The sequence below is a fragment of the Cutaneotrichosporon oleaginosum genome (assembly GCF_008065305.1).
Source record: "Cutaneotrichosporon oleaginosum strain ATCC 20508 chromosome Unknown ATCC20508_contig04, whole genome shotgun sequence".
NCBI lineage: Eukaryota > Fungi > Basidiomycota > Tremellomycetes > Trichosporonales > Trichosporonaceae > Cutaneotrichosporon > Cutaneotrichosporon oleaginosum.
The window spans coordinates 1,435,367-1,455,279 of record NW_027072173.1 but is presented as its reverse complement, the minus strand read 5'-3'; the positions used below and the strand labels follow the sequence as shown (position 1 = coordinate 1,455,279).

Below are 19,913 nucleotides of genomic sequence, written 5' to 3'. Positions count from 1 at the left end.
AGGTTGCTGATGCAGTGGGAGATGGGAGATGGGAGATGTTGAGTGGAGCCCAAGTCTTTTAAGCAGCTGGATGATTCTGACGTACGTCGCGCGAGTTCTGCCAGGCTGCAGGCAGCAACCAGCGAGGAGCCCGCAATCCGCGACTTTGTCCGTCTTCGGAATTCCCCCGCCACGCCGCCAGGCCACCAGGCCGCCAGCTGCAAGGGAAAACCCTCAACGCCCGCCCGTGCCTGGAGACACCGCCGAGCCCGACCCCGAGGCGACTCTGCGCTCCGACTCCACCCGCCCTGTGCCTCTGCTGCTGCTGCCATACGACGCGCCTGCATGACTAACGCGCGCCGGGGGCTCCGGGGCAGACCCCGGTGTCCGGACCTGTGCGTGGGTTGCCTCGTACGCGCGCACTTGATCCGGGCCTGATTCCGAAGCCATGTCTGGAAATGACTAAACTCCCCTGGCGCCTATTGTCCACGTCCACCAAGTCAAATTGGGGAATGCAAGTCTTTTGTTCCACGCCGCCAATTGCCGCGCCCTGGGCCTACACATTCGGACTGCATGCTTCGCCCCGTTGCACGGTTGGAGCAGATCGCAGGATGATGCCGGCGGCACGGTGAATGATCTGGAACGCAACTTCTTATAGATTCGAATATGCCGAGCGACGAGCCGAGCCGAGGGATGCTCGTCGATCATCGAGTCGCCACCATAACGCATGGTCTTGGAACATACCAATCCCGCTGATCAACTACCCGTCTACATTCTACTAGAACACACTGCTTGTCCTTAACTGCTCAAGCTTTTTGAGCACCTCACCAACGTTGCGGTCCAGGTCCGCCGCGATCGCTTGCTGCTGTGGGTACGGGAGGAGGTTGAAGCTCTCGCACAGGTCGCCGTCAACCACACCCTTGACCGGCGCATAGTATCCGCGGTACGCGAGGTGGTCGCGCCCGACCAGCGACGTGTTGAGCGAGCGGATGTGCTGTAGCAAAAAGTGAGAGCGGAATTGCGGAGTGAAGATAACAGATCATGACGAAATCCGACACGGAGGAAATGTCAGCAGCTGATCATGTTTGGGGTTGAGTCACTCACCATCTCGAGCGTCGTCATGAACTCGACGTCGTCGTTGGATACAAACGGAACCAGCGCGCCGACTGCGCCCGAGATTGTGGTGTACATGACGACATCACGTCCTCCGGGCGCGACCGAGACCTTGGTGAGGCTGGTGTCAGCAGATGCAGATTTGCCCGTCGCCACCGCTGGTGCAAGGCGTGCCACCCGCTTAGCAACATAATCTACCACTCATCACCTCGTCACCCTCGCTGGATTGCTGGATCGCTCCAGTCCGATCTGACCGGCTGATAATTCCACCCGCACCACTCGCCCGTGACTAGGCGCCGTGCCTCTGTGCCTCGCCTCGGCCTCGGCGACTTCCACGGCGCGCCCATGCTATCTCTGCTACTCACCTGGTGACAATTGAGCCGACGTTGTAGTGCGCAATGAGGTCCGTCTTGTGCGCCGCGCCCATGAGGAAGCCCTTCTCGTGCAGGATGCCTGCGCCGGTCGGGTCGTCGTCGACCTTCTCCGACACGCGCTCCTCGAGGCGGTTGACGAACACGTTGCCAAACTTGTCGGCGGCAGCCACCGTGTCGTAGTCGACGCTGCATATGGCCGTGAGCCAGCGCGGCTGACTGTCGTCCGCGAAGATGAGGAGCTGGCGCGTCGGGATGGTGCGGTACACGCAGAAGAAGGCCGACTCCTGCGCGTCGCCAACGATAATGCGCGAGCCGAGGACGTGGATGCTCGCGATGCCGGTCGGGAAGCCGTTGTTCTCGCACTTGCGCAGCAGCGCCTTCTTGCCCATCTCGTACAGGCGCAGGCTCTTGCCGATGCCCGCGAGGAGGAAGCCCTGGAACGCGGCAACGGCGAGCGGGAGGTCGTCCGTCTTCGTCTTGTGCATGAACTCGAGGCGTTTGCCGTCGTCCTCTATCGAGTACACGCGCAGCCAACCTTCCGCGCAGGTCTTCGGCACGAGCGTCGTCCGCACGCCGGTGCCGACCACGAGCGATGGTCGCCCGCCCATGCGCTCAAAGTAGCACACAGCGAGCGAGAAGGCTGCCTCATCCTCGTCCAGCTCGATCGTCTGTAGCGTTGACACGGCCAGCGGGTCCATCACGCGGATGCACGATGCCCAGTGGCCTGGTCCGGCGCGTGGACGGCCAAACTCTGTGAACGGTAACTCCAGAACCTCCTTGTTCACTCGGTCGCCTGCCGCCTCCTTGGTGGCGACGATGCGCTCGATCGCCTTCGGGCCATATGTACGGTGGTCAGCCTCGATGCCGTAGAACACTGGTGCGTAAGGGTACGACACGAAGTGGCGGGGCGTGTATGACAAGGGCATGGAGTCCTGCTTAAGCTTGGTGCCCAGGCGGGGAATCGTGAAGATGCGCAGAGTGTTGCCCGAGATGCCGATGAGCCCGTCGGGGCACATGGCAGCACTGAGGTGGCAGGCGTACTCGAGTGTGTCGTAGATGAGGGGCTGGGTCTGTAGCAAGTCCTGGAAGGTGTACAGGAGCCATGTGCGCGATGAGAATGCCATGACGCATGGGCTGCCCTGCACGTTCGAGCGGACGATGCGAGGCGGCTTGGCGCCGATGAAGCGGAGGCGAGTGTCGGACAGCGAACCGTCGACGGGGTCGACGACTGTGCGGAGCAGCACACCGTTGACAAGACCGATCGTCATAAATGTTGTCGCGCGGTTCTTGTCGATCGATGTATCAAAGATCTCTGCAAGGCAGATGTCGCTCGGCGGCGCTGTCAACGCCTGCAGCGACAGCGTCTCAAACGTGCTATCCGGCTCGAGCGAGATGACGTGCACGGTCTGGTTGTCACACCCGACGGCGAGGAAGGCCGTGCGCTTCCGACCCTCGGGCACGTCGGCGATCGACACACACGTCGCGTTGCCCGGCAGGCTCTTCTTCTCCTGGTACTCGCTGAGCGAGCCTTCGTCGTCCAGCTCAAAGTATACGAGCTCGGCCGTGCTGAGCGCAATGACGACCTGGCGCGTGTTTGTTGTCGCGGACACAATCGTCGTTCCGGGAGGGCACGGCCACTCATCCACGCGGTCGGATGCGCGGATGTGGCGCAGACCGTACGGGTGGACCTGCAGCAGCCCGTTAGACCCGAGCTGCTGCACAGCGAGTGTTGGCCCGGAGCTAAGGAAGCCCGTGTCGTTCACCTCCTCGATGGTCTCCCCAATGGACAGCACCAGCGTACCGTTGGGGAACGAGAGCACGATGTACGAGTCGTACTCATCCTCCTCCGACAGCTTGAGTGTCCACACCGCGTTTGGCACGCCTGGCAACCCAGAGGACACGAGGACGTTGACGTCCAACCCATGCTTGAGAGACCGGAAGGTGCTGCGCGGACCGCGGCCGCATGCGGCGTAGATCTGCGGCGTGTCGCTGGCGCCACCGAGGAGGTTGACGACCTGTGCATCCAAGATAGGGTCGAGCGAGGTCTGCGTGTCGACCATAAGCAGGTTGACCAGTGGCCGGGGGTTGAAGAACGCGTACGGAAGCGGACCCTCGCCGACACCGTTGTCGCGGTAGTCTGTCGAGGACCACTCCTGCTCGTCGTCGTCGTCCGCCAAGCTCTGGAACTGGTAAAGGTTCTGGTCGCCAAACTCGCTCGCCACGAACAGATATCCTGACTTGAGGATACACAAGCTGGTCGCCACGGGCACCGTGTCAAAGTACTTGATCTTGAGCGCCTTGACATCCTCGCCCTCATGCTCGATCGTGACCTTGTACAGGTCGCCGTCCTCGCTCTGGACGAGGAAGAAGAATGCGCCACGGATCTTGTGCGTGATCGCGCTGACGATCATGAGGCCGCGGCTACTCTCGCCGCGCTGCGCAAGCGGATTCCTCCTCCGCGGGATCGGCACGCGGTGCGCCTCGGCGTCCATGTGCTGCCATGTGATATGGTCCTCGGCGCACACGAGGACGCCTGATGGCCCGTCGAATCGGTCCGTGTTGGCGTTCTGCCCGCCGGGCACCTGGACGAGGAGGTTGGCGCGGCGGTCGCACGGTTCGCTCCACTTGCGCACGACGTGGTTGAGACCGAGGTCGAGCTCGTAGAACGTAAGGTGCTTCTCTGTCCGCCGCATCGCCTCGCCTGTCGGGTCCTGGTCTGCGTCCGAGTAGTCGATCTCCAGCGCCGCAAACATCGGGTTGTCGTACCCCGTGTCCAAGGACACGAGCGAGGTCACAATCGTGTGCGCCTTGTGCGCCTCGAGCGGCGAGCCGGGAAACAGCTTGCCCTCGGCGTTCCGGTTCAAGATGTACACGAGCTTGGCCTTCTCCACCGCGCCGTACATGACCGCACGGCCTTTGGGGTCCGCAGCGAGGAACTGCCCCGGAATCGTTCGCCGACTCCCCGACTTGCCGTACACCTCCTGATACAAGCTCTCGAAGTGTGGGGTGGGGTGGATGACCAGCTCGATGATGGACAATCGTCCCGAGTCAGACGACAGCACAATGTAGTCCTTCGTCATCCCCGCCAAGCGGACCGCAGAGAGGTTGCGCACCGTTCCGAAGGCTTCGGAGCTGCAGATTGAATCCACTGCATGTCAGCGCTGGAAGGCTATGATGTGTCAGTATGACTTACAGACGCCAGTCGAAGGATTGAGCTTGAGGACCTCTAGCCGTGTCGAGCCGCGCACCACGATGATCTCCTGCCCCTTGCCGCTAAAGCTGCCGACAACGGCAGACGTCGCCGCCGAAGCGGGCTGAAGCGTGAGGTTTAGGAGGTGCATGACGAGCGAGTGGGCGGAAGGAAGGGGGAGGGTGGACGGAGGGGTGGAGGCGAATACAGAGACGCGCCGAGAGGAGGACGCGCTTCGTTAGGCCACAGGATGTTCGCTGTGGCAGGTAACGGAGGAGGTCAAATAGCCTGCTCGCGCGCGGCCTGTTTTGATGAGAAGATAGTGCCGGTCGAGCGGCGATGGGATGTCAACACGATCAACGGACGAGGGGTGTGATTGTTGATGACTTCGAGCCGGAAATCATGGCAAGTGACGGCCAGCACGAGGATTAGTTTTGCATTATTCTTCATTTTCTCCTTCTTCGGGTGCATGTATCCGGCTCCGTCCACTTCCATCCAACACGACCAGAGAAGTGCAACAACTAGCATTACACAAATCGTTAAACTCATTACTGTGCGCTTCTGCGCTAAACTACATCTTGACCGCTACCCAGGCGGCAAGCGAGATCCTTCCTCCGGTTGCAGGCGTCCGCGGCGCCTCCGGTTCCGTGTCCTCCTCGCTCGGGGGCTGGACTGCGCCCCACCGTGTGGGGTCAAGGGCGGTAAGCTTCTGGACGGCGCGCGCGCCTGTCCCAGAGCCCTGCAGTGCCTTCAGTCCTGTTCCCCTGTAGCTGAGGCAAGATCGTATCCAGGTGGGCGCGGCGTCGGCGATCGCGGGCGGCGGGCTCCGCGGCCCATATGGCGAAGGGCTGAAATAGTCGTCGTCCGACTGGCCCGCGGTCCACGTCATCTGGAAAAAGGGTCTAGTCGAGCCTTGAGCGAGCGCCGCCGTGGCTGGGAGGTGCATCTGAAGCGCAAGGACCGGGTTTTGGGGTATAAAGTCGGAGAGGAGCTGGGAAGCGAAACTGTTGGCGACCGCAGCAGGCGCGGAAGGGGGCGGCTCGCACGACATCTCGACGATCTGATGTCAGCGACATACCCCGGGAGCAGTCCCACCTCAAGCACGCCCCCAGGACGGAGAACGCGAACCGCCTCGTCTAGCAGCTCAGCCCAGTGCGTCTCGGGAACACCGAGGCCGACGAAGCGGATGTGCACCATGTCAAAAACGCCCGAGTCGTACGGGAAGTCCTCGAGGCTGAGGTCAGCTGCTTGCCCCACGAGGTCAGCTCACAAGTTGAACTGCTGGAAGGAGACGCGCGAGGCCACGCTTGCCCACACGCCCAACCCGTCGGCCTCGCCAGACACACTGGAGCGCGCTCTGGTCTCGGCGGCAGCGAGTGCTTGCAAATCAATATGGCAGGGGACAAGGTCGGCGCCGATGATCTTCGCGTCTCTCCACTGCAGCGCAGCAGAGACGGGCCACAGCCCGGAGCCCGTACCAAGCTGGTTTGTTAGCTTAATTCCAGGCGACTAATATTCCGTCCACTTACATCGAGGACCGTCGCCGGCTCGCCGTCCACAAAGGAGTGTCTACCGCCGGCGACCTCGTACATGGTCTCATGAAGGCGCGACTCGAGGTCGAGAACGTCACGCTCCCAGCCCAACTTGTACATTGTACGCGTCTCCTTGCCCTTGGTGTCGCACCACACGCGACGCACCCCTGTGGCGCCCTTGGCAAGCACATCGCGCCACCCGGCCCCATCCTTGTCGGCTCTGGAGGGCGCAGGCTTGCCGGACGACTCGGCATCTATGGCTATGGGGTCCCACGCGGCAAAGGGAGACGAGGCGAAAGGAAGCACCTCGTCTATGTTAGGATGTCGGAATGTGCGCGACATGTTGCGCTTGCCAGGTGAACCGAGACTGGGCCCGTATGGGCTGCGCGGCGTGACGGGCGAGAGGGGCGACTTGGCGCTCTGGGGCGAATTGGTGAGTGACGCCTCCCTCGACTGGTCGTTGTGAATGCTGTTCGTCGAGTTGCGAACATGGGAGAGCGTATGGTGACGCGCCGAGCCTGTGCGGTGCCCACTGTCGCTGCCCGCGTCGGAGGCGGTCGACGTGGAGGGCGCCACGCTGGGAGCGACGCTCGGAGCGCTGCTGGCAAAGGACGGCGTGTGGTGGCTGTAGCTAGGCTGGTAGGCGTACCGGCTGCCATTGTCCTCGTTGTAGGTAGATGAGCCGCAACTCGCTCTACGTGCAAAGCCGGGGTGCCTCGGAAGAGGTGGTGGCGTCTCCGGTTGTGGACTGCGGGCACGGCGAGAGCTGAGTGACGCTGGGTAGTTGCTCCTCTGAGGATGACGGCCGCCACCAGGTACAAACCCGACCGTGCTTGCCGCCGGCGCCACACTCGTGACCGCGGGTGTGTGTGTGCTCTTAACTGTTGATCGAACGGGATGCCTTCCACCTCCTGGTACGACTGGTGGCGCTCGCAGACTCTCGGCGGCCGCGTGCGCAGCCGCACTCACGTGCTTGCGCATGGTGCGCCAACTCGAGATGCCATTCCCGCCACGCAGGGTGGACATGCGCCGTCCGAGCTTGCTTCCGCTGTCGTCTTCAAGCATCCATCCTTCGCTGGCAAACTTGTGGTGCATGGCCCGAGCGTGTTCCTTACGCTCGTCCTGGGGAAGCTGGCGGGCAGATCCGTGTGTATGCTCGCCGTCGTGATTCCGTCGGGGGTCCTTGTCCTGAGGTTCATCACTTGGGGGCTGCGACTTTTGGTGCTGGTGGATATGCTCTGGGCGACGACGGCGAGACGAGTAACCTAACGTGTTGGAATGCGTGAGTCCGGAGAGACCAGAGAAGCCGAGCCTTGACTCGCGACGCCTGTCGTGGTGGTCGTCGCTGCCTTGACGCGCCATGGCAAAGGCAGTTCGTGCCTTGGGCAAAGGAAGGTGCGGAATGGAGGGGTTTGGGGAGGATGCTGGGGCGGCGTCGATAGCCACCCACCCGGCTGGTGGGTCTGGGGTGCGGGCGCGGCGCGGCGCTGGGTACAATGTCTCCATGGTGTGAGATGAAGGTAAGGTGGAGTGAGGAGTTGATGAGGCGAGCACTGGCTGGAGTGAAGTGAGGCTCGCCAAGGAATGTGTGTGTGGTGAGGTGAGGCTATTAGGATATCGTCTCGTGGTGGGGGTTGCCGCGTGTGCTGCAGTGTTGGTGGCGGCGGCGTACGCGGCGTGAGTAGAGTGATGAGTAAGAGCGTAGAGAGAGTGGGTAGAGTGGGTAGAGTGGGTGGAGTGGGTGGAGTGGGGGAGGTGATGTGTTGGGTAGTTGCGAGATCTTGAGAGGTCAAGGTGGGGAGTGTTAAGTCGAGAGCGAGCGACAGTTACATGAATCGGGTCAGATCACATCCACGATCCACGCCCTGTACTCCTGTATTTCCCTGCCTGCACTGCACCCCCTTGCTGGCGAGCTGGCTGCTGGAATGCACGAGCGGGAGGCAGCGAGGCAGGCGGCCAGGCAGCCAGGCAGCCAGGCAGAAGGTAGAAGACTCTCCAACTCTGAACGGAATCCACAGCGAGGTATGCAAAGATGTGAGGGATGGATAAAGGCCGTGAAGCGTACGGTGGCCTGTGCGTGGGAGGCTGTCATCTGACGCGACTGCGCGACCTCGCCACCTCGGCCACCTCGCGCGTCGGGGGGGTAAATGAATTGTATCAGACTGCCAAGGTTTGAGCGCGAGGAGAGAGCTCTTGATCGCTTTCAAGGGGACCACGCTGGCGTACGGGTATATACGCTCGTGGCGGCCTGTGCAGTGGCGGCTGCGACGACCAGGTCACCCAGCCTGCAGCCTGACCAGGTCCGTGCCACACTCTCTGCTCACCACGGCCGCCAGCCGCCAGCCGCCAGCCGCCAGCCACTGCGCCACAGCCGTGCCAATCTGAGCTCGACCCACATTGCTCCCCTTGCAGAACGGGTAAACTCTTCATATCATCCCACTTGGCCACCTATCTGCGCTGCACGAACGTTTGACATCTGACAAGCGAAACGAGGCGGAGACTCAGAACAGCTTGACTCTGAGTAGACAGCGTATACAGTCCGAAACGTGCATGCCGCAGTGATACACCCCCCTATCGGCGCCGTCGCCGAGGCCGCAGACGGCTATCGGCGGCTACGAAGCTACACAGCGGGGCGACCTCGAGAGGCGCATGGCGCTGCCGCGTGGCGCATCACCCGACTTACGCCCGCTCCCCCATCCATATCATTTGTGTCGTCGGCGCACGCAACACGCTCGCACCACGAGCCATCACGGTCCGTGCGTGCTCGCGGGCACCTTGGCTTCGCCGCGCCCGTGCGCTCGCATCCGAAGCAACCCCGGCCGGCCCTCGGCCCTCCCAAGGCCTCCAGCCAAGCCAAGATCTCGGTTCTGCGGGGGCGCATGGGCCGGGGCCGACGGGGTCCCACGGCGTGCTTGGGTACGCCGTACATTGGCCCTGCTCTTTCTCCTAGTTCCTGCTCATACACTCTCCTTGCACCGGGTCCCCTCGGCGCAGAGGCCTGTCCCGCTCTGCGGGGCTCGCCGGCACCGCGGCACGAGGACACGCCGGATACGCCGGGCAGCCCCTGCGCCCCGCGCTCGCCTCCATCTCGCCAATACGGAGCGGACCCCTGGCCGTGCTGTGGAATTCGATCGGACACGCCGCGCCCGTGCAGCAGGGCGCTCCCAGCGCAATTTGCTCCTCGCCCCGAGGCCTGCATCGGCGGTGACAGCGACCGGCGCTCACGTCATCTTGCGAGATGTTTCGAGTTTGTGCTGATTCTTCCTCTGCTGTCTCCTAGTCTGGGGAGGTCTGAAGCCACACCTGTTTGTGGGCGATCTTCTCTTGTCAGGTTCCAACTCCAATGCATGCCCGAAAGTGCACACCGGAAGAGAGTCGGAAGAACTCTTAGCCGTGGCCCAGTTCTGCCCAGATGTGAAGATCAGGTGCTCGGAGGGCTCGGAGGCAGTTGCGGCGCTTTGGCGGTCCGGTTGGTCGTGTGCTAGGTCCGTCGTGATGGTGGGATGGTTGGCGAGTGACCCGAGTCCTGGGGTGAGAGGGCAAGATCAATGAGGTCTGGGGCCGGTAGATCTGGACGACGAAGGGTACTGGAGAAACGACCTGCAACCAGAGGACGGAGCTGTCGACAACATAAGCTCGCCACATCCTCGGTCCCAGCTTCTTGGTCCATCACCCGGTTCCAGCATCTCGGTGCTTCAATTGCGAGGTACGCGAGGTACCAGGGATCGATAATCGACTCGTCACATGGTGGTGGCTAATGAGTCGGTTTCGTTCCATTCCATTCGGCGCATCCGTTCCTTCCGAGTGATGGGAGGCACGGTGGCGGCCCGCACGCCCGTACGTCCGATTACTAGGACCCAGCATCGATTGCCTGCAAAGGCTGGAGACCGCCACGTTGCCACGCCCTACGTCCTTTGCACGTGATCCATGTGTTTGCGAGTGCAAGTCGAGCGGCTGGCAAATTCGAGGAGCGATTCCGATGCTTGACTCGTCTTCGGCGTTCGTAGTGGTGGTCGTATCCACTCCAGCGGGAGGTTGATTGCGCAGGGTCAGAGACAAACGTCAGTCGCTCTTCCAGTAGAGCAGATGTTCATATCCGTTAGTCGGGCTTCCCTGCGCCTTGACGAAGCTGCTCCAGTTCAGCGGCATGCACCATGTATGGCTATGCGGAGCATGTCCCACCTCCTGGCCGTGTATCGCCGCGGTGAGCCTTAACGAGGCTAACAGTGACGCGTCGGAAATGCGACGGGCTTCCGACGTGTGTGCACGCCACCCGACTCCTATGGGCCATGCACCAAAATTAGACCAGCAGTGTATTCTTTGAGATCGGTGAATCGCTGGAATCGGGAGGACGGCATACGTTGTTGCTGTGAGCTGCGATGGGAACGGACAGACTGCGGGGCCGTAAGTGTTGGTGGCGGTGAGTGCGCCCTAACGGTGGGTGAGGCTTCGTGTATCTCTGTCAGGTGTGTTGTCACAGAAGGACATAGGCCGGCGCGGAGGGAAAAAAAAAAACCATGGGAGAGAGTCATTCTTTGCTGGATTGCAAGAGACGGAGCACTGGAGGTATAAAGAGCATGGTGGGCGTGTTTGTTGTTGTTTTGAAGTATTGAGGGCGTGTTGGAATGATACGATTCGAGGAATGTCAAGGGACAATTACAACTCGCTGCCGGCCAAGGGCGGCTTGGGCGTACCACGGGGCGTTGTGGCGCTGGGCGCGTCATGGAATTGGTCGACGCGCCATCCCCTGCGCCGCCATCTCTTCTACCTGGCCTACCTAGCCTCTTTCATCCTCTCCACCGCCCACCGGCCCCCGTCTCCCTTCTACTTGCCTCTTCGTCGCTGCCATCGATGGGGCGCGTGGGGCGACGCGTCCGGCCGACGCGCGCCGCGCCTCCCTCTCCTACTGTTGCAATACCCTGCCTAGACCTACCAACTGCTCAAATTTGATCCCAAAGCTCACCAATTCATCGACGATAGCCAGCTCACAACGCCCTGGCATGCACGGCCCCGGGCGGTGCCCATGCCATGGAACTGGCCACACACTGGAGAGGGGGAGGAGAAGGGTAGCAGGAGAAGGAGGCGGAGGGAGCGGGCGCGGGCGCGATCGTAGCTCCAATGCAGAGCGCAGTGCACCCGGCCGCAGGCCGCTGGCCGCCGTCCGCTCGCACCGCGCAAGGGATCACGCTGCCCAGATAAAGCCTGCCAGAGCATCTCCCCATCCCCATCGCACTCACTCTTGCACTGCACCTCTTGCATCTAGCATCTCAGTCTTCAGTCTCCCGTCTCCAAGTCCTTACACGTTCCTTCGACATGTTCGCCTTTGCTCTCCTCGCCCTCTCGGGCCTCGCTAACGCCCTTACCATGCACACGCCTGTAAGTATGCCGCGCGGTCCGTGAGCGGAGCTGCCTAGCTCCGGCGGAGTGATCTCGGCAGTCGAGTGGCACACGGGACTCTCAGTCCGCCAGCAGGCAACCATCGGCCGGTGGCTGAGGCGAGCGCTTGGCGTCGAGGAGGATTGCCGATCGCCGAGATGGACTTGACACCTTCGCACGCTCCATCTCATCTCGATCCTCCTCCACTTTCACGCCCCTCAGATCTGGCTTGCTCTTCTGGCTTGTCTTCTCGGACCTCGGACAATCGCTGACCTCAGGCCTCTCTCACCCAGTGCCAGCCCATCAAGCTGTCGTGGGAGACCGGTGTCCCCCCCTTCTACCTTTCCATCGTTCCCGGCGGCCAGACCAGCGCCCAGCCCCTCGTGGCGTTCCCCACCACCAACGCCATGTCGCAGACCTGGATGGTCAACCTCCCCGCCGGCACTTCGGTGTGAGTAGCTACGCTGCGTGAATAGCGTGGCCGCGTTATCGCGTGATTGCGTGAATGCAGTGGACCACGCTGGGACGTTCTGCCGGACGAAAGTGCGGCGCCCGTCGGCCCCTGTGCTCGAGCCCGGTTTCAGCCACCGCTACGCGCCACGGACCCTGGTCACAGGCTGACAGCAGCACCATCATGGTCACCGACAGCACCGGTGAGATGTCCGTCACCTCGCCCGTCTCGGTCATGGCTGGCTCGAATGCGGACTGCATGAAGGAGGACTCGTCGTCGTCGGCGTCGTCTGCCTCGGCGCCTGCCGTCTCTTCGCCCGCCGCGCCTGCCGCGTCCTCGCCTGCCCCGATCCCCGCCGCTTCGTCGCCCGTGCCCGTGCCCGCCGTGTCGTCGCCCTCCGCGCCCGCCGCCGCGGTTTCGCCCTCGGCCTCGGCCTCGCCCGCCTCCGCCGCCGCCGCCTCCGCCTCGCGCGCCGTCTCCTCGGCTGCCGTCACCCCCTCGGCCGCCGCTGCTGGGTCCGGTGCCGGCCGTGTTGCTGTCGGCGGCGCTGTCGCCGCCGTCGCGGGCATCGTCGCCCTCGCCGCCTTTTAAGTCTCCGTAGACAGCCTTTCGGAGGCGTATGGACTCTGGGTTGGAGTGGAGGGACATACACGCCACCCACGCCATGGCGCTAGACGCTGATAGATGAACACACGCTCCTTACTTCTAATCACGTCGACAGACTCTCTTAGTCTCCTATGATCCTATAGTGATGTCAGAGCTTCGAGCTTCAGCCACGAGCTGACGCGCCTGATCTGCAATCGGCGTTCACGTGGATCGCTAAGCATAGTTGGATCAGCGTCATTCGCCGGATCGCCGGTCCCAGAGCTTGGCTTGAACTGAACTTTCTCACTCATTAACCTACACCGTGTATGACTCAGACATATACTTCGCAGTTGCAAGACGCGCAGAGCTTGAGCTTGCCATGCTTCCGACATGGATAGCGTTCAGCGCGAGCTTTCTGGGCCAGGGTTGCTTCCCAACTGGAACACGCCAGTTTGGTGTCGTTATGATGCGGGTAGTAGGCCCTTCGAAATGGTGCTAGTGCTCACCCTTTGGTGCTAGATTCAGTGGCTGCCCGGGAGAGAGTGTCCGTAAAGGTACATTGACGGTCGTTGAGCGTGAGCTTATAATCGTTGTTGTAGGTGCAGCTCTGGAACAAGGACCTTTGAAGAGGGGTCTTGAAAAGGCTCTGCCCTTCGGTGGGCTACTCTGACCAATGAAGACTACATTTCTTGTGCACGGTATGGAGTCTTCCGCTCGACCAAGGACAGTTCCGCTCCCGCGCTCAGTACCATCGTCCTCCACCAGGAAACATCATCGTGAACCAGGCGACTGTGCTCCCGCCCTATCGTATATCCTAATGATCCGCGCTATTACGCGATCTGGCGATTAGAGATACGACATGACATGCTCCTCATTTAGCTCGGCTTTCGGGGGCCGGAGATAGCGAGGCAGGCGAGTGGGCAATTCCGTTTATCCGCCCTGGCATCGGTTATGACCGCCTACTTCGCCATACGGCCGCGCACATCGACCGGGTCCCCGCCGTCATCACTCGCGCTCGCTATACACAGCCAACCCGCCCGCCCTCCCAGCTCCGGACACGACCGAGTTATCATCTTCTTCCCCTTTAAGCACCTGCCTGTCCGTGTGCTTGCTCCTTTCCCCTCCGCCTCACCACCATGCTCGCTGGATTCCGCTCGCTCCGCGCCACGACGTCGCGCGCCGGCCTGTTGCGCGCGTCGCTGGCACTCCGGCCCTTCTCCGCCGTCGCACCTGGCGACGACAGGCCGCTCGCGGGCATCAAGGTCGTCGACTTGACCCGCGTGCTCGCGGGCCCCACTGCCACGATGATGCTCGTGAGTCCGCGCGACGTGCGGCGCTGACGATAGTCTGACCTCGGCGGTGAGATGCCCATGCCCACCGAGCCACACTGACCCCAGCCGACGTGATCAAGATCGAGTCGCCGAGCGGCGACGACACGCGTATCTGGTCCCCGCCTGAGGCTAAGCTCGTCGACGGCGCGCCGCGTCCAGACTTGCCCCCCGAGTCGGCGTACTTCATGTGTGCTAACCGGAACAAGCGCTCGTGAGTGTGGTCAAGTGGGGAGTGGTCGTGCGAGCGGTGCTCCAGTGCTCCAGCGCTCCATAGTGGTCCGGTACTGCAGGCGGAGCAGGCTTCGTCGCAGAGCTTGCAGTGCAGTCAGCGCGGTCGATGAACTCACACACAGCGTCGTTCTCAACCTGAAGAACAAGGAGGCGATGAAGGTCATGTATAAGCTCATCGAGGACGCCGATGTGTTTGTGGAGAACTACGTTCCCGGCAAGCTTGAGAAGTTTGGGTTGGGGTGGGAGCAGCTCAAGAAGATCAACCCCCGCTTGATCTACTGCTCGGTCACTGGTGAGTCGCGGGTGTGTCACCTCTCTTCGCTCTAGGCGCAGGCGGCGTGAGCGGCGTGAGGGGATGTAGGCGTTCAAATGTCCCAGCTGACACATAGGTTACGGCTCGACCGGGCCCTATGCATCAGCGCCCGGCTACGACGTCGTCATTGAGGCTGAAGCCGGTCTCATGCACATCACTGGCGAGAAGGAGGGTCCCCCCGTGAAGGTGAGTTGAGGAAGGTTGACCCCAGCTGATCCCAGGTCGGCGTCGCCGTCACCGACATTCTGACGGGCCACTACGCGACCTCGGGCATCCTCGCCGCCCTGCTGAAACGCGGCAAGACGGGCAAGGGCACCCGCGTCGAGACCTCGCTCTTCGAGTCGCAGATCGCAACGCTCGCCAACATTGGCTCCAACTACCTCATTGCCGGGCAGGAGGCTACGCGCTGGGGCACGTCGCACCCCTCGGTCGTCCCCTACCAGGTTTTCCCGACCAAGGACGGTTACATGATGATTGCGGGCGGCAACGACAGCCAGTTCCGGACGCTCTGTGGGCCCAACATCCTCAACAAGCCTGAATGGCTCGACGACGAGCGCTTCGCGACCAACGCGTCGCGCGTCACGAACCGCAAGATCCTCGTCGACGCCATCATCGAGGTGCTGAGCCACAAGAGCACGGCCGAGTGGACCGAGGTGATCCGAGGCAAGGGGTGAGTCAGTCGAGCACGCAAGTCTGATGCCAGTATCCCCTTTGCGCCCATCAACAACATCGGACAGACGTTCAACCACCCACAGGCGATCGCGCGCAAGGTCGTCGAGGAGGTCGAGCACCCGCGGGCGGGCAAGATTAAGATCGCGGCCGCGGCGGTCACTTACGACGGCGAGAAGCCCAAGATCTACCGCCCCCCTCCTTACCTTGGCCAGCACACGGCGGAGGTGCTCGAGGAGATTGGGTACAGCGCTGCCGAGATTGACGAGCTCAAGAGCGGAGGAGCAACAGTGTAAGAGCATAGACTGTCATCATGATTGCATGCAGGGTTGTGGACATTGGGCGGTATAGTGGCGAGGAAGGTAAGCTGACCGAGGGTGAGTGGACTGCAGAAGGAAGGTGGTCATGCTGGGAGTGGGTGGGCTACTACTTAACGACTGCCTTCCTCATCTTGACCTTGACTCCTCTCCATCTCTCATCTCCTCCAACACTCACCCAACACTCACCCGCTTCACTTTCGTTTGATCACCTTGCCACTCTTCTTCTCACTCTTTCAGTCCTCCTCTCATCTGCCTAGCATCCTTCGCCGTCATGTCTTCGCCGAGCCCGTGTCCGTCTCCGTCGCCCTCGCCGCACGGCTCTTATGTGAGTCACGCGCTCACGTTGGGTCACCATACCGGCCAGCTAATCCTCGCAGGAGTACAGCAGCTCGGCTCGACTCTCGTTGCAGCACACACCGCCCATGCGTCCTCGTAGACTCACCTCAGACGAGGGCATGGACATCGACGTGGACTTGTACCCCCCGTCCTCGGTGTGTATCCTCACCTTCCTTGCCGTCAACTATCACGCTGATGCCTAGCCTGCCAAGAGCTCGACCTCGTCACTCTCTGCGACTGCTGTCCCGTTCGCTCCCACCTTCGTCGACACGCAGAACGATCGCAACGCAACGCACGAGTACCTCACACACCTTGCCAAGGAGGCCCAAGCCCGCTATGCCGCTGACAAGCACCGCTCCGGGGAGAAGGACAATGGCGTCTCCGGAGCTACCGTCCTTCAGGTGTCCGACCTTCACTGGGTGGGCTTCTTGGGCCAGCAGCAAGTTGACACTAGTTTACCCAGGACGCCCACCTCATTGAGGTCGCCGCGGCGCTGGGCATCAAGCTCACATTCAAGGACGTCACCTTCCTCGAGCACAAATGCAACGGCAAGAGTAAGGGGTGGGTAGCCGGTTGCCACGAAGGCGGCTCACCGCAGCATCGCCTTCATCAACTGTCACACGACGACGCAGATGTTGCGTCTCTTGAGGTGGTTTGAGACTAAGTGAGTCCATCAGTACTGTTAGGCGGCTCACACGTCAGCGAGTTCCAGGGCAAAAAGATTTCCACCAGCATTTCGACCAACATGAATGGAAAGCCGTCTCTTCCTCCTCCCACTCACGACAAGGAGAACGGCGGGCTCGGCTACCGCCCCAACAACGACGGTCCTACTCGTGCTCCTCTCCCCTTCCTTCCCACGAACACACACGGCGGCGTCAACTTTAACCGCGTGCCCCTTCACCATCGCCAGCAGATGCAGCAGATGCAGCAAGCGGGCTTCCTCCAGGGCGGCTCATACGCCCGCGGGAACAACATGAACGGATACTCGACGTCGCAAAACGCCAAAAACGCCTACACCGCCGACCTTGTGCACAAGAAGGTCATGGGTGAGCGTGAGGTTGCATGATGGCTGCTGACGTGAAGCCCAGCCCAACCCCTTCTACACAGGTACGCTTTGACAGTTGCTGATCATTCACCACAGGTACCTGGCACAACCAGATCATCGCGCAGCCCATGGTGCGCACCATGCGTGCTTGACGATACCCAGCTCGAAGACACTGGTGGGCGCAGTATACGAGGCTCACCTGCCATATACCCGCTCTGAGCGCCAAGTTGTATGATAAGTAAGAACTCTTAGAATCATGGTCGCGATGTTCAGATGTTCTGGCCTTTTTGAAACGCACCTGTGCTAGTTGCGGTGGTTAGGGTGTCGATTGTTTACACGAGTGAGGCTGGATTGCAGCGCACTGGCACTGTATCGTCATCGCGTCTACTGGTCAGCTGTTGGAGGAAGTGAATCGCGCGCACCCTTCACTAATCGCCATGATTGGGCACGTGTCCCTCATTTTGCCAAGTGAGGCGCACTGCTACTGAATTTCTGAAGTCGATTCGACCGACCCCAACGGCGGACATTCCAAATAGAGTCCAACGACAGCCTCGGCTGGTGAGAGCCGACCCCGTCGGCTGTCGTCGCCATCGCTCTCACCCGAAACCTGAAACGTAAGCCGACATTCCACAAGTGTCCGTGGTCATGCCGTTGACGGGCCAGGTGGTGGGCCGGCCGCGTCCACAAAAATCATACTGTTGTCACCATGTGAATGAATAGCGGAATGTGTCGGCTCCATCGGGTCTGACGCTTCCCAGACACGGCTGCATGTGATACCCTGTAATTCATTAAGATGTGACTCCGGTTCCGGATCGGGCGGAGGCCATGACGGGATGGGATGAGACGCGCAGAGCCGGGAGGCGGTAAGCCCGACGTCGTTGACCGACTTCGACCGAGCCGTATTAGGTCATGGGCTTGTACATGAGCGGCTGAAGGGGGAAATGAGATGGGTCAGAGAGGGTGAGAGGGGCAAGGCGAACGGAAGAGGCGTGTGGTGGGCACACGCCGAGAGTGCATGAGCCACTATTGACACTGTCGTAATTAGGAAGGGATGTGAGTGACGGGCGAAGAATCGTGAGCAGAGAGGATGAATGACGGACGAAAAGGGTTGATGCTTGAGGAGGATTGCGTATCAGCATCGATCTTTCGGTCGGCGATATTACCTCGGTCATCTCATTAGGAAGCCGAGACCGTGTGGCCAATGACGTGCGCAACACTTGGCATTTTACGGATTGATTACTACTGACCGAACTGCTCCATCCATCGTCGCTTACGACTGCGGAAGCTACCGGCTGCCTTGCAGATTTTTTTCCCAGAATGCTGCTGTGCACCACCCATGAAGTGCGAACGTTGACAGCAGCTCCGTGACAGCAGCTCCGTGACACCCGGGGAGTATCATAAATGGGGTGGTACCGTTACCATGACGCCGGCCGGCGTGGACAGCATTCCGCATTGCTCCACTCTTTGCCGTCTCACATTCCGCGCACGTTACGGTTGGTGACTAGACTTGTGGCGTCGACGGCGAGTGTGGCGCCACACAGCGTGGCACTGAGTTGTGTGGCGGCGCGTTGAGGCACTGGACCATACGTACGCACGTCAGATCTGCCGTACTGCTCCCCATTACGGTGAGCGCCGAACGGGCAGCGGGCAGGGGACAGGTCCGACCATTGCTCGTTTGGAGCGGCAATCGACACTACGCCGAGCGACAACGGCAACAGCTCGGTCAGCTCGGCTCCTGGCGTCAGGCGACGACCTCGGCGCACGGAGGTTCCATACAGGTCAAGGAGATTACAATGCCCCTTCACACCCCTTGAGATGCTCCCGCCGTCGCAGCCCATCAAGAATTCCATATCCCCAGCGGCGCGCACATCAAGAGCGGGAAGCCACACGTCTGCATGCCACGGGAGAACTGCCTCAGCTGGTGGCGAGGTCAACCCAGGCTGGAGCAGATGGTTGGTAACGCCCTTACGGCAGGCGTGACGTTCCTCGAGGCACATGCCAGTGGATTGCAAGGAGTCGTCTGTGCCTCCAAATCTCCCACCTCACTGGGATCTGATCCACCAAACCGAGAAGCAGGAGCATCCATACTTCCGCTACCCCATACGGGAAATCCACGCGCCCGTAGCGTGCATGGGGCAGAAAGATGCTCATTCCGGGACGAATTCTCATCATCACGTCCTTGATGTTCCCACTACGCTGCCGTCAGCGTCCCCAGTCCCTTCGATCTGTACGGCACGCAAAGCCCAGCTAACGACCTCAAATGTGACCACGAAGAGTGAAGTTACAGCTGTTGGAGCACACTCCCTCGACATCGTCCCACCCCGAGGAACAGGACCGGAGAAATTTGTGCCACTTGGAACTCACCGGATGCTTTTTGGCAGAGACACAGCTAGCTCCAGCTGCCCACTTGCCTCTTGCAGTCTGCAGACTGATCTCGTTTTCTCCCGAGAGCGCGTGAGTGAGGGTGCCCGGTGTGGGGCGGAACCTGGGCCTCGTGCCTCTCTTGCCGACTCATGCTTCGTAACCACCACACCTGTCGGTCGATATGACCGATACCCCGCCCCGAGTAACATGACCCAGAGAAATGAGAGTTCACACCAGAAGCCGGATAAGCCTGACTAGGTGAGAAACTGTAACGTTTGTATGCTCGGTGGAGCTTTTGTCATCACAGCGCTCGGCGACACGTCAGCTTGGCGAGGTCGCACCCGAGGTAGTCTTCGGTCCAGTACTCTATGCCTCCTCACCCTGCATTGCTGATGTTCTGGCCTTCCTTTAACCTGGGAGTAGCAACGCACGCAAGCTTGCCAAGGTCACCGACACTTTGGTGGCGCAAAGCTTGCTTTTAATGTACTCCTGGTCACGCACAGATGCGAGCGGCAGAGCAATCCTATATTGTGACGGGTGACCCGAACTATTGGCAGAGGCACAGGGAGTTGCCACATGCCAGGCGGCGTGCGTGACCAGGCAGAGGTAACGGTTCGATAATGTTGACAGGAGAGTAGTATGCTGCCCATGCGGCGGTGCATTCTCCGGTATGCGGGTACAATCGTCCAGCAGAGGACTGGGGC

General features: G+C 61.1%; 7 protein-coding genes across 7 annotated transcripts; 4 read left to right on the top strand and 3 right to left on the bottom strand.

Moving 5' to 3' along the window:
• Nucleotides 1–757: 757 nt before the first annotated feature.
• COLE_05014 (uncharacterized protein) lies at nucleotides 758–4,807 on the bottom strand (the record flags this gene model as incomplete). The annotated part of the gene is made up of 4 exons (XM_018423456.2): nucleotides 758–973; nucleotides 1,084–1,213; nucleotides 1,458–4,614; nucleotides 4,660–4,807. 4 exons carry the CDS (start codon nucleotides 4,805–4,807, stop codon nucleotides 758–760), a joined length of 3,651 nt encoding a protein of 1,216 aa, XP_018278209.1.
• A 420-nt stretch (nucleotides 4,808–5,227) lies between these two features.
• COLE_05013 (uncharacterized protein) lies at nucleotides 5,228–7,694 on the bottom strand (the record flags this gene model as incomplete). Its single annotated transcript, XM_018426736.1, has 5 exons — nucleotides 5,228–5,716; nucleotides 5,752–5,890; nucleotides 5,927–6,138; nucleotides 6,186–6,851; nucleotides 7,158–7,694. 5 exons carry the CDS (start codon nucleotides 7,692–7,694, stop codon nucleotides 5,228–5,230), a joined length of 2,043 nt encoding a protein of 680 aa, XP_018278208.1.
• Nucleotides 7,695–8,837: 1,143 nt separating this feature from the next.
• COLE_05012 (uncharacterized protein) lies at nucleotides 8,838–9,446 on the top strand (the record flags this gene model as incomplete). The annotated part of the gene is made up of 1 exon (XM_018419306.2): nucleotides 8,838–9,446. One exon carries the CDS (start codon nucleotides 8,838–8,840, stop codon nucleotides 9,444–9,446), a length of 609 nt encoding a protein of 202 aa, XP_018278207.1.
• A 1,022-nt stretch (nucleotides 9,447–10,468) lies between these two features.
• Nucleotides 10,469–10,720, bottom strand: COLE_05011 (uncharacterized protein; the record flags this gene model as incomplete). Its single annotated transcript, XM_018423455.2, has 1 exon — nucleotides 10,469–10,720. The coding sequence occupies one exon, from the start codon at nucleotides 10,718–10,720 to the stop codon at nucleotides 10,469–10,471; it is 252 nt and encodes an 83-aa protein (XP_018278206.1).
• A 781-nt stretch (nucleotides 10,721–11,501) lies between these two features.
• On the top strand, nucleotides 11,502–12,606 carry COLE_05010 (uncharacterized protein; the record flags this gene model as incomplete). Its single annotated transcript, XM_018424822.1, has 3 exons — nucleotides 11,502–11,564; nucleotides 11,843–12,015; nucleotides 12,192–12,606. The coding sequence occupies 3 exons, from the start codon at nucleotides 11,502–11,504 to the stop codon at nucleotides 12,604–12,606; spliced, it is 651 nt and encodes a 216-aa protein (XP_018278205.1).
• Nucleotides 12,607–13,736: 1,130 nt separating this feature from the next.
• Nucleotides 13,737–15,440, top strand: COLE_05009 (uncharacterized protein; the record flags this gene model as incomplete). Its single annotated transcript, XM_065626380.1, has 6 exons — nucleotides 13,737–13,926; nucleotides 13,998–14,142; nucleotides 14,285–14,454; nucleotides 14,552–14,661; nucleotides 14,697–15,145; nucleotides 15,179–15,440. 6 exons carry the CDS (start codon nucleotides 13,737–13,739, stop codon nucleotides 15,438–15,440), a joined length of 1,326 nt encoding a protein of 441 aa, XP_065482321.1.
• Nucleotides 15,441–15,735: 295 nt separating this feature from the next.
• Nucleotides 15,736–16,866, top strand: COLE_05008 (uncharacterized protein; the record flags this gene model as incomplete). Its single annotated transcript, XM_018423454.2, has 6 exons — nucleotides 15,736–15,789; nucleotides 15,842–15,955; nucleotides 16,004–16,219; nucleotides 16,255–16,361; nucleotides 16,399–16,464; nucleotides 16,503–16,866. 6 exons carry the CDS (start codon nucleotides 15,736–15,738, stop codon nucleotides 16,864–16,866), a joined length of 921 nt encoding a protein of 306 aa, XP_018278203.1.
• Nucleotides 16,867–19,913: the final 3,047 nt, after the last annotated feature.